Genomic DNA, 12,123 nt, shown 5'->3' with positions numbered 1-12,123 from the left:
CCTCTCTTTGTAACCATCCGACCGCACTTCTCTAGTCCGAATGACATCCCAATGTCAGTGCTGTAGATCCTGGTGGTGTGGATCAGTGAGTCGATGTCTCACTCACTCTTGGCATACAGCTTGATGTCATCCATGTAGAGGAGGTGACTGATGGTGGCCCATATATATATATATATATATATATATATATATATATATATGATATATAATAATAAAAAGATGATCATATAGTTATACCTGTAACTATAATATAAATAAATATTAAATTAGGTAATATTGTGCTATAATATAATCATTATTAAATAATATATGATATTATTTAGACAGCAGTAGAAATAGTAATTCCATTTCTGTTTTTTTGATACCATGAAACTGTGGTATTTTTGCTCAAGGTAAATCATACTATCACAATCTAATAACAACACATGTCTATATGCTAATTAGTAAAAGATGGTTAATCAAGGTTAGTGTTGTAAACAAGTAATACTAAAGAAAAGTCATAATCCTGTTTTTCAAGCTCTCCATTTGTTGTGATTGGGGGTTTTTCCAGTTTGTTATCTTTATGTTTTAGTTGGTGTTTATTGTTCATTTTGTCTTGTTAGTTTGATTTGTGTTCATTCTGTCTTGTCTCTTGTGTCTGTTGTTTCCTGTCATCACTCATGCCTCCTCAGTCACTCACTCATCTGTTTATCTGCCACGCCCATCTCCACCTGTCAGCTATTATTATCATTCACCTGTTCCCACTTACCTCATCATCCTCTGTGTTTAAAACCCGGTCATTTCCTCCACCACTCTGTCGGATCATTGTTTCATTTGTCCTCATCCCTGGCTGCTGTTAAATTTTCTTAGAGTTTTTGTTTCGTCCTATTCCTGTGTTTTCCTCCATGTATTTGGATTTAGTTTGTTTGTTTTGCTGCCACGTCAGCTTTTTGTTTTTCGTTTTAATAAATTAGTTTTACTTTAGTTTATGAATATGAGTCTGCTTTCTGGGTTCGCCTCCGTCTCCGCCGTTCATGACACCATTAATGTAATAATAAGACCATTTAAAAAATCTCCAGTTTTAGGCAGGTTGTTAGTTGAGTCCAAAAAAAGGTTCAAAATTCAAAAGTTAAGACAAGATGACAGGAAAAAGTTTGAAATGTGTCAGAAAAGGACATTTTATTTTAATTACGGTTTCTAAGGAATTTAACTAACATTTAATATCAGTTATAATACAGAGCTCAGTGACACAATCATCAACATATATAAAGAAGAAGAAGTGTCTCAGCTTTCTTGTAGTGTTCATAATTGAAGCCAAAATGTCTGTTTGTTTTGGGTGCTGACCTGTTGTATTTTTGGAGCCAGAGGCTGCACACTTTCCTATTGACATGGGGGTCAATATGAAGGTCTCGCCTCCAAACCCTTACACTCACTAACAGGCTATATTACAGTGTAAAATTACAGTTTTCTTCTAGCCTCAAATATATTTTAAACTAAATGCATTTTAAAAAGGCATATTTGAACATACAACAGCAAGGTAAAAACTATGTGGATCAACAAAACTCAATGCCTAACAGAAATGATCTGAAGTGTATTATTATTTTTTAGTCATGTTGATTTTCTTTACATGGAGAGACGGGACTTAAAAACTGTTCTGGAGTCAGCCTAGTGGGGGCACTCATCTATGATAGCTTTGACTTCCGGTCCTCTCTCTAGTCATGTCTCGCTAGACATCATAAGATCTTTTTTTTAGTTGTCATAAAAAGATTGATTTAATGCCTCCATTACCACAGTTACCTTGTGGCACATTAGTGCTGTGGCCTAATGTGCCACAAGGTAATCCATGTATGTGTCTGTACAAAATATGCATGAATGAAGTTTGTTTTGCCCCTCCACCTGTACTGCTGTAGAAAGCCAGTCTAGAGGTAGTGTGAAACTTCTGAATGAGGAACTGAGACAGAGAGATCCTGTCGTCTGTGCTCAGGGACTCATCGCCACTTTTCCAGTACAGCATCAGGTCCTCGTCTGTGTAAGCATCTGAGAACAGAAAGAGTGTGGAGAGAGCAATGTGTAAGCATCTGGGGTTAAATTTGTGAACAAACAAGCAAAAACAAATGAGAACCAAAATCTTTTTTCTACAAAGGATCAGATACAAACATTTTTCAAACATTTCCGTTGTCCTTCCATCCAGCGGGTGGTCAAACTTCAAGCCAACACATGAGAGCCAGGATAATGCCTTCAGGAATAATTCCCAATAAAATACTATTATTATTACTACTATTAATGTTTTGTAAGGAATTTGTACAAGGGTTGTTTACATGTTTTGACCACTGTTGAAGACTTTGGTGGGGGAATTCCAGGAAGGAGGTTTAACAAATTCTGAATTTCTCTATAAACTCTGAATTACCTTACACTGAAAGGAGAAACTTTCAGGGTAAGAAAAGGGTTTTCAGTTGCAGAAGGGCTGAATATACTGAGGTTAAATGACTCAAAGTATTATAATCTTTAGTTAAAAGCATGATCAAGTGTAATACAAAACTAACATCAGCTCTGATATTTCGACTCATCATAGCAACCGTAAGAAAAAACCTAGTTGGGTTGTTTCTGCCCTGAGGAGCCTACACAGTGCAGATTGAATGGAGGCGCATAATAATGATGTCACAGCTCAGCGCTTTAGTTTGCAACAGAGCTTTATTTCATTTGGAATGATTTCAATATTTTTTTTTAGCATTTATATTAAGTCAGATAATTAATGAAATTTAAATTACCACATTCTTCTAAAAAAGCTTATTAGTCAATATGCTGATTTGTGAAAAATTTGTTCTCAAGAAAGTGGGTTTTTGTATGAGATTATTAGAAACAATAAACTGATTTCATAGTTTTTCATTTTGTATACATAAATTAATTTAAATACAACAAAACATTTGTTAAATGATGACAAGTTGGATTCTAACAGTTTTTTAAACTGATAATTTGATTTATTACCTTGTAAAAAAAATTCAGAAATTTGCTTCCCTACCTTCTTTTGGACAGATGTTATTGTTTTAGAGCTGTTGGATTTTTAAGATACTTGATTGCCTACTGGCTGTACAAAATGTGTTAATAACTATACAGAATGTGTTAATAACCGCACATAATGTGTTTTTAAAGTATACATAATCAGTTATTAACTGTGCAGAATGCGTAATTAGGTGTACAGAGTGTTATTAACTACACAGAATAAGTTTTTAACTGTACAGATTGTGTTAATACCTAAACAGTATGTTTAGTTATAAAGGCATTATGATTTTTTTTTAGTCGATTCAACAATTAAATAGAAATAAAGTTAAATTAGATATAGTTGATTTATTTAGAAATAATTCGGAAAATAACATTTTTCAAATAATATTTTGTTATCTTAAATTAACACAATTATTTATTAGAATTTCGTTTCTGAGCCTCATTCTGGTCCACACCAGTTGGTGGCGGTAATGCACCAAATTTGTTGTTTGCCAACCGCCAATAAAAATCCAAAAAGAAGAAGAAGATTTTTTTAGTCTGTCCCGTAAATCCATGACTAACCCCTGTCAAATGGAACTGAAAAATGGTGAAAAGGTTAGGTAAGAGAAAGATTGATTCCGAATGCAGGGTATTTAACCTGCAGTGGTCAAACGATTATTTTTTTGTTCAATGCTAAGAAAAGGCTGTTTGTCTCATCTGTCAAGAGCCAGTGGCGGTATTCAAAGAATACAATCTGTGCCGACACTATAAATCCTGTCACAAAGAGTATGATAACTTGCAAGGCCAAAAACGTGCAGACAAACTCTCAAAGCTAAAAAGTACACCACTTTTCTGTCACAAACTGACCCTGGCCCCCCATCAGAGAAGGGAAAAGTTATGTGGCCCTCACAGGAAAAAGTTTGGGGACCCCTGCTCCAGATCCACAGTACCATCCACATTCATACCCACTGTTTATGATTGTCAAACACAACCTAATTGTAATCAGTTCTCTTGCACGCAGCACTCAATCAGGCCCAGCTGGGACACTGGAACCCAGTAACAACTTGTTGCTGAGTTGTTTAAAGCTTAGCAGGATAACAAATATGGAAGGAAAATCAGATCAAGCTGAAGCTTTTGTTTCTTGGTTTAGTCCGATTTTTAGGTTTTCTGATGTTGCGTCACAGTTGGGTGGGACAATGGAGCAGTGGTTCGAGCTGTTGCCTCACAGCAAAAGAATTATGGGATCGCCTCCCAGCATGGGGCCTTTCAGCTTACATGTTATCTCTGTGCATGTGTGGGTTTACTCTGGTTATTCCAGCTTTCTCCCACTGACCAAAAACATCCATATTAGGTTAGTTGGTAACTCTGAATTGTCCCTAGGTTTGACTGGTTGTTTGTCTTAATGTGTCCTTGTGATGGTCTTGCTACCTGTCCAGGGTGTCCCTGCCTCCAGCACAGTGACCGCTGGAGATAAACACCAGCTCCCCATGACCCAGAATGGAAAAAGCAAGTAAAGAAAACAAATGGATGGATGTTTCACAGTTGAAGAAAGAGGAAGCTGTAGATGTTGTAACTGTTGAAGTTATTATCACTCGCCACTAAAAGATGATGGTTTTTTTTGCCAGTGTTTGTGTGTCAGTCTTTTAGCAAAATATCTCATGAACCACTGAATAGATGTTAGTGAAACTCTTAGAACGTAATATTTGTACATCTGTAACTCATTAACATTCAAGATGAATGCCACACCTAGTTAACCTTAGCCAACACAAACATAGCTATAAGTCGGTCAATTTTACAAATATTGTGGTAGCTGAGAGTCACCCCTTTTTTTTCCCTCTCTGCTCCTGGTGGAAGGCAGACGTGTTGTCATGGTTTTGGTGTTTTGTAACTTGTTTTGTTTTTGGTTATCTGTTAGTTTCTGTGTTCATGCCCTGTCATTTTCCACCTCCCCAGTACTTTTCCTATCATGTCTGCCACGCCCATCTCCACCTGTTTGTAATAATTCTCACTCACCTGTGCCCATTTTCCTCATTATCCTCTGTCTTTAAGAACCAGTCATTCTCCTTCACTCCTCACTGGATCATTCCACTTTGCCTGCTCGTTCTCGTTCTTCCTCGTCATGCCTTCACTTCTTGCTTTTGGATTTTGTTAATGTTTGTTTTGCTGCCACGCCAGCCTTTTGTTTGTTATTTTAAGTTAATAAATTAGTTCTCATTCTTTTACGCAATGAGTCTGGGTTCGCCGCCGTCTCCCCGCCTTCTGACACATGTTTCTTTTCTCTCTGTCTTTCTGTCTCCTGAACCCCCAGGTTCTGTTTGGATTCGCCATTGAGAAGTATCAGCAAGACTTTTAAGACAGATGGAAAACAAGTCGGTCTGACCAAAAACAATTATTGTTATGTGAATTCTGGCTTCCCTGATGCTAGCCTTGGTCAGCTATCTTCAATTTCTCCCCGGATTTTATGTAAACAAGATGCCCTTCCCTGCTGCCTAAGGACATTTGTGGATCTGCTCTGGGCTGGCTGATAAACATTCCATCACATTATCAAAGACAATGGCCTCTGTGACATGATTCATGGACTTCTCTACAAACACACACACCCACACACCCACACACACACACACTCATACAACACGCACCACATTGCCTCCCACCACCTCTACACACATGCACACTTTCCGCTGTTTCTGAGTCATCTCTGTTATCCCGCTCCCTCCTTCACTATCTTAGTATCTTAGTAATTATTATGATGGCTGTTTAGCGGGCCTCTGGTACTTTTAGTCATGCTGTACCCTTAGCTTAGCATTGTCATATTTCAGTTTATGTTAGCTTATTTAGTCTTCCTGTACATTTAGTTTAGTTTATCTTAGCTCATATTTTGACTGTCTTAGCCTAATTGTTTTTTAGTTCAGCTTTAACTTCATCATGATTTTATTTAGATTATTTTAGCTACTATTTTGACTGTTTTAGCTCATGTTTAGATATGTTTAGTTTCATGATTTCATTTAGATTATCCTATATTTCATTTAGATTATACATGGTTGATCTATATTTGATTATATTGCTTTTATGATGTTTGCTGTACCTCTGTATTTGATTATGTTCCTGCTGTATTGGATTATGTACCCGATTGTTGTTTCTGTGTTGTAAAGCACTTTGAATCACCTTGTTGCGGAAAAGTGCTATATACGGTCCTGCTCACCATTATTGGCACCCATGAAGTTTAAGTACATATAATGAAATATTTACTGAAGGAAATTCATCAAGTGAAACAACATTTTATTGCTGATAGCTTGTGCTTGATACAAAACAGCAAATGATCAAAAACATTTATAAAGATAAACATTATGAGGAAAACAAAGAAAAACATAATTTTTACCATGCCAATGGTATTGGCACCCTTTGCTGCAAATCAATATGAAAACCCAATTTGGCTCACCTGTTGCAAATCACACATAAAGATCACTTGTGATGGACTGCCTCCACACATATGACATGAATTAACCAATGAATGATCATGAAGATATTCACTCAGCTATGCACATCATGAAGGTGTGCCAATAATGGTGAGCAGGACTGTAAATAAATTTTACTTCACTTCACTAAGACATACTCTGAGTGCTACACATTCAGCGACATCTTTGCTCAAAACTTTACCATTGGAGTCAACTCTATTTGTTAGCAAAATATCTCATAAACCACTGGACAGATTTTAATGAAACTCTTAGAAAGTAATCACTGTTTTTACATCTACAACTCTTTGGAGTCAGCCTATTTTGACATGGCTGCCACAGCTAATCAACCTTAGCAAACACAAAAAATGACTTTAGCTTAGTCAGCTTTACAGATATTGAGCTAAAATCTGGTGTGGTAGTAGCTGAGCATCATCCCCAACACATACTCTTCAATTGACATCTGGCGATATTGCATGAGATTGCACATAATATTTTCAAGGTTGGATGAAAACAGCTACAACTCTTCTACATCTTCCTAATTATGCTTAATGTAGCAATGTGAAACAGAATTAAATTGACCAGGTTTTTATTGGTAAACTGTCGATTTTTGTTTTCAGTCAGTGTGGAGTTAGTTGAATAACCATACTAACATAATTCATAGGGCCTTTAAAAGTTTTAGGTACATTGCAGCTAAAAAGTATAATAACAGGCCATATACTTACAACTCTCCAGCTCCAAGGTACAAGTCTGTGAGTCCAGGGGGAAACGACTGAAATCCATGTTGCAGGCAGCAGTAACTGTTACCCTGTAGGGATTAAAATAAGTGTGTAAACTTTACCATCTTCACACTGGGTGCAGTAAAACCTGCTAAATCTCATTTGGCTCTTGTCCTTACCTCAGACTGTACAAAACATGTCCATCTGGAAAAACCCTGAGCATTATGTTGTCAGTAGTGGTGTCATGAATGAAGGACCTCTTGGAATGGACGAAGAACACATCAGGCACCCAAATTTTCTTTACTAGGCGCCCGTCAAATGTCATGCTCTTGTTGGTGGCACTTGGGAAGGCTAATCTCTCATCCTTCCAGTAGTGCCTCAGATACAAAGTCATAGTGAAGTCCTGAGGGAGTTGAGAGGGAGAACAGAAATAGCATCTGGATTAAGTCTCACCATTGAAGATGGAATGCAACTTTGCTACTGATGAATCCTGGAATATTTGGTTTATTTTAGACTTAATGTCTTGGAGACTCGGGTGAAAAGAAGGGCAGAGCTGTCAAATAACCACTACCTGGTGGTGAGTTGGCTCCGATGGTGAGGTAGGATGCCAGTCAGACCTGGCAGGCCCAAATGTATTGAGAGGGTCTGTTGGGAAAGTCTGGCGGAGTCTCCCGTTAGACAGAGCTATAACTACCACCTTTGAGAGAACGTTGAACGTGTTCCGGGGGAGGTGGGGGACATTAAGTCCGAATGGGCCATGTTCCGTGCCTCCATTGTTGAGGCGGCTTATCGGAGCTGTGGTCGCAAGGTAGTTGGTGCCAGTCGTGGCGGCAACCCTCAAACCCGTTGGTGGACACCGGTGGTGAGGGATGCTTGTTAGGCTGAAGAAGGAGTCCTATCTGGCCTTTTTGGCCTGTGGGACCCCAGAAGCAGCTGACAGGTACCGGCATTCCAAGCGGCATGTGGCTCGGGTGGTTGCTGAGGCAAAAACTCGGGCATGGTAGGAGTTTGGAGAGGCCATGGAAAAAGACTTCTGCACGGCTTCGAGGAGATTCTGGTCCACCATACGGCCTCTCAGGAGGGGAAAGCAGTACAGCACCAACACTGTTTATAGTGGGGAGGGTGTGCTTCTGACCTCGACTCGGGGCATCGTGGCTCAGTGGGCGGAATACTTTGAAGACCTCCTCAATCCCACTATCACATCTTTCATTGAGAGGGCGGAGCTTGGGGACTTTGGGTTGGGCTCTCCAATCTCCGGTGCTGAGGTCACCGAGGTGGTTAAAAAGCTCCTCGGTGGAAAGACTCCGGGGATGATTTGCCCGGAGTTCCTTAAGGCTCTGCATGTTGTGGGGTTGTGTTGGCTAATGCGACTCTGCAATATTGCGTGGACATCGGGGGCAGTTACCCTGGATTGATAGACCGGAGCGGTGGTCCCCTTATTTAAAAAGGGGGGCTGGAGAGTGTGTTCCAACTACAGAGGGATCACACTTTTAAGCCTCCCTGCTAAGGTCTATTCGGGGGTTCTGGAGAGGAGGATCTGTCAGATAGTCGAACCTCGGATTCAGGAAGAGTAGTGTGGTTTTCGTCCTGGTCATGGAATACTGGACCAGCTCTATACCCTCAGCAGGGTCCTAGAGGGAGCATGGGAGTTTGCTCAACCAATCTAAATGTGTTTTGTGGACTTGGAGAAGGGGTTCAACCGTGTCCCTCGGGGAATCCTGTGGGGGGTACTCCGTGACTATCGGGTACCAGGCCTATTTATACGGGCTGTTAGGTCCCTATATGACCGGTGCCAGAGCTTGGTCCGCATTGCCGGCAGTAAGTCGGGCTCGTTTCCGGTGAGAGTTGGACTCCGCCAAGGTTGTCCTTTGTCACTGATTCTGTTCATAACGTTTACGGACAGAATTTCTAGGCGCAGCCAAGGTGTTGAGGGGATACGTTTTGGTGACCTTATGATTGTGTCTCTGCTTTTTGCAGATGATGTGGTCCTATTGGCTTCATCAGGCCATGATCTACAGCTTTTGCTAGAGAGGTTCGCAGCCCAGTGTGAAGCAGCTGAGATGAGGATAAGTGCCTCCAAATCCGAGGCCATGGTCTTGAGCCAGAAAAGGGTAGAGTGCCTTCTCCAGGTCGGGGAAGATGTCCTGCCTCAAGTGGGGGAGTTTAAGTATCTCGGGGTCTTGTTCATGAATGAGGGAAAAATGGAGCGGGAGATCGACTTCTGTTGTGGTGAAGAGAGAGCTAAGCCAAAAGGCGAAGCTCTCAATTTACTGGTAGATCTACATTCCTACTCTCATCTATGGTCACAAGTTTTGGGTAGTGACCGAAATAATGAGATCGGGGATACAAGCGGCTGAAATGAGTTTTCTCCGCAGGGTGTCTGGGCTCTCCCTTTGAGATAGGGTGAGAAGCTCGGTCATCCAGGAGGGACTCAGAGTAGAGCCGCTGCTTCTCCATGTCGAGAGGAGCCAGCTGAGGTGGCTCGGGCATTTGATTAGGATGCCTCCTGGACGCCTCCATGGTGAGGTGTTCCAGGCACGTCCCGCGGGGAGGAAGCCCAGAGGAAGACCCAGGACATGCTGGAGGGACTATGTTTCTCGGCTGGCCTGGGAACACCTTGGGATTCCCCCGGAGGAGCTGGCCCAAGTGGCGGGGGAAAGGGAAATCTTTGTCTCGCTGCTTAGGCTGCTACCCCTGCGACCCGACCCCGGATAAGTGGAAGAAGATGGATGGATGGATAGACTTAATGAACACAGTTAACCTAAATGTTATGTCGTGGCAAAAGACATGGGAGGCAGGAAGGCCCAGCTTGTTGATTTTTAACAATTTATTATAAAAGAAATGCCACGCAGAACATCCCAGGGAAGAGACAGATTTAAGCAGCAGAGTTTGTCTGATGTCAGATTGTCTGAGTTAGACCAAAGCTTACTGGTAAGACAGAACAACAACACCAATTTTGTCACAACTGAAAGGCTGTATCTCTTAGAGGACAGCATGACCTAACACTGAAATGTGAAAAGATATGCACTCTAAAGGACAAATCTGTTACACTTAATGAGGATGTCTCAGAGAGCCCTTCAGTAATTTGTCTTTTTTTCTACATGGTGAACATATGTACATTAACTTAACACAGGCAAAAGTTGTCAAGCTTCAACACTGCTACCCCAAGCCACAGAATGGTACACATGTGCTGAACCAGTTATACACACAGTCATGCTCACATATAAGCTTGCAAAGCTAGGAGGAACACTTGCAAACACACAACATAGTCTGTTATTGTTAATATTGTGTTTGGTGCGAGCGTTGCTGGAAAAAAGAAAATGTACAAAAACACTCAAAGTAGCATAATAATGTAGCCCCAAAACAGCTACTTATTATGTGGAAAACCAAATTAGTTCTTTGTAGGTGATTTAAGATACTGAAAAACAACCAGCATTAGCCCTTGTTGTCAGGATTTGGGTTTTCTATGAGTTTTTTTTTCTATTTAGGTTTATTGTGTTTTCAAGTTTCTGTGGTTCTATTTTCATTCTGGTTAATCCAGTGTTTAGTTTAATAAGGTCTTGTGTGTTGGGTTTTATTTTCTCTTGTGTTTCTATAGTTTTATTTTGGTTATGTGTGATATGTGTTTTGTCCGTTCCCTGTTGTGTAGTCTGGTGGGTCATCAGGGCCAGCAAGGCCTTCTCTGCTGGCCTAATATGATCATAATTATGATAAAGGTTAATTTAATTTTTTAATTTACTTACCCTAGATATCTAAAAGTATTCATATTCTCTTCATGTCATATTATGCTTGTTGGAGACTAGGCTGGGGTTGGTTGGGTGTTTCTAGATTTTTCCACCAGAGGGCGAGCCAACAGGTCTCCTGCTGACACACCTGCTGGGGATCATCGTTACCTGGAGGAGTATATGAGCTGCAGGCTGCCAGTCCCTCCTCGCCAGAGTGTTTGCCTGTATTGGTACACAGAGCCCTTCATTGAGTCACTGAACAGACTAGAGTTTGACTTTTCAGTACCTCGTAACCTGATTTTTTGTGTGAATCTTCTCCAGGACACCTTCAAGCTCCTTTGGGAAGACCTGAGTCCTCAGAAGACCTTAGGAGGAACTCTCTTGTGACGCCGTGAGCCTCAAACCTGTCGTCCCTCCAACGCGGTCGTCCCACCGACCTCTCCTAGTCACATCCCGCTTCCCCCCCCAAGGACAACAAGTAAGGACACAGCAATCTTAAGAACTGGATACTCCCGCCTGCCTCAAACTCACCCTTTCTCTCTTCCTGTGTGCAGTCGTCCCCGGACCGGAGCCAAAGAATACGTGTTCACTTTTGAAAAGTTTGTGCTGTAACAAAATAAACCTTTTCCAAACCAACTCTCTCTCTCTGGGTGTTTCTGCATGTGGGTTCGGAACGTTAAACCCATCATGACGATGCTCCTTCCAGTGATGTTGTTGTTAGGTTAGAGTTTTTATCCAATCAGAATTCAGCTATCTTATGTTGCCAGGCTGTGTGAAATCTGCCCGGGCCTTTAGAATCAACAATGCGGACGTCTGTGCACTGTAAGTGAACGGGCAAATACAGTTGATAGATCATTGCGATAGCCAATCAGATCATGAGTTGTGTAAGTAAGGCCCTCTAGCTAGCCTCACGTTAAACATGACATTTACGCGTCCTATGATTGGACATGGATACTTTATAGTATGAGCAACGGCAGTGCTGTGCAGATCAACAGAGTCACACCCGGGACCGTTAACGGTTACAAACTTTTTTAACCCACAATGGCCAAAAGAGAGCAACACGTTGATTTGTTTGCTGATATACTGGCAAGGCTGTTTTCAAGATGAACTTTTCAAGAGAAGCTACAGGTGCTGGTCATAAAATTAGAATATCATGAAAAAGTAGATTGATTTCAGTAATTCCATTTAAAAAGTGAAACTTGTATATTATATTCATACATTACATACAAACTCATATATTTCAAATGTTTATTTCGTTTAATTTTGATG

The 12,123-nt window shown here is 40.8% G+C and overlaps 1 protein-coding gene across 2 annotated transcripts in view; it reads right to left on the bottom strand.

Moving 5' to 3' along the window:
• LOC108248740 (gamma-aminobutyric acid receptor subunit rho-2-like) overlaps window positions 1–12,123 on the bottom strand; it is a 41,647-nt gene that overhangs the window by 5,684 nt on the left and 23,840 nt on the right. For both annotated transcript variants that reach the window (XM_017437710.3, XM_017437711.3), the window contains exons 4-6: window positions 7,309–7,532; window positions 7,136–7,218; window positions 1,876–2,016 (exon numbers count right to left, since the gene is read on the bottom strand). In XM_017437710.3, the coding sequence (XP_017293199.1) occupies window positions 1,876–2,016; window positions 7,136–7,218; window positions 7,309–7,532 (448 nt within the window). The remainder of the gene's footprint in view (window positions 1–1,875; window positions 2,017–7,135; window positions 7,219–7,308; window positions 7,533–12,123) is intronic.

This window comes from Kryptolebias marmoratus, linkage group LG19 (genome assembly GCF_001649575.2).
Source record: "Kryptolebias marmoratus isolate JLee-2015 linkage group LG19, ASM164957v2, whole genome shotgun sequence".
Classification (NCBI taxonomy): Eukaryota; Metazoa; Chordata; class Actinopteri; order Cyprinodontiformes; family Rivulidae; genus Kryptolebias; species Kryptolebias marmoratus.
The sequence above is the reverse complement of the archived record's forward strand: the minus strand, read 5'-3'. Positions and strand labels throughout refer to the sequence as shown.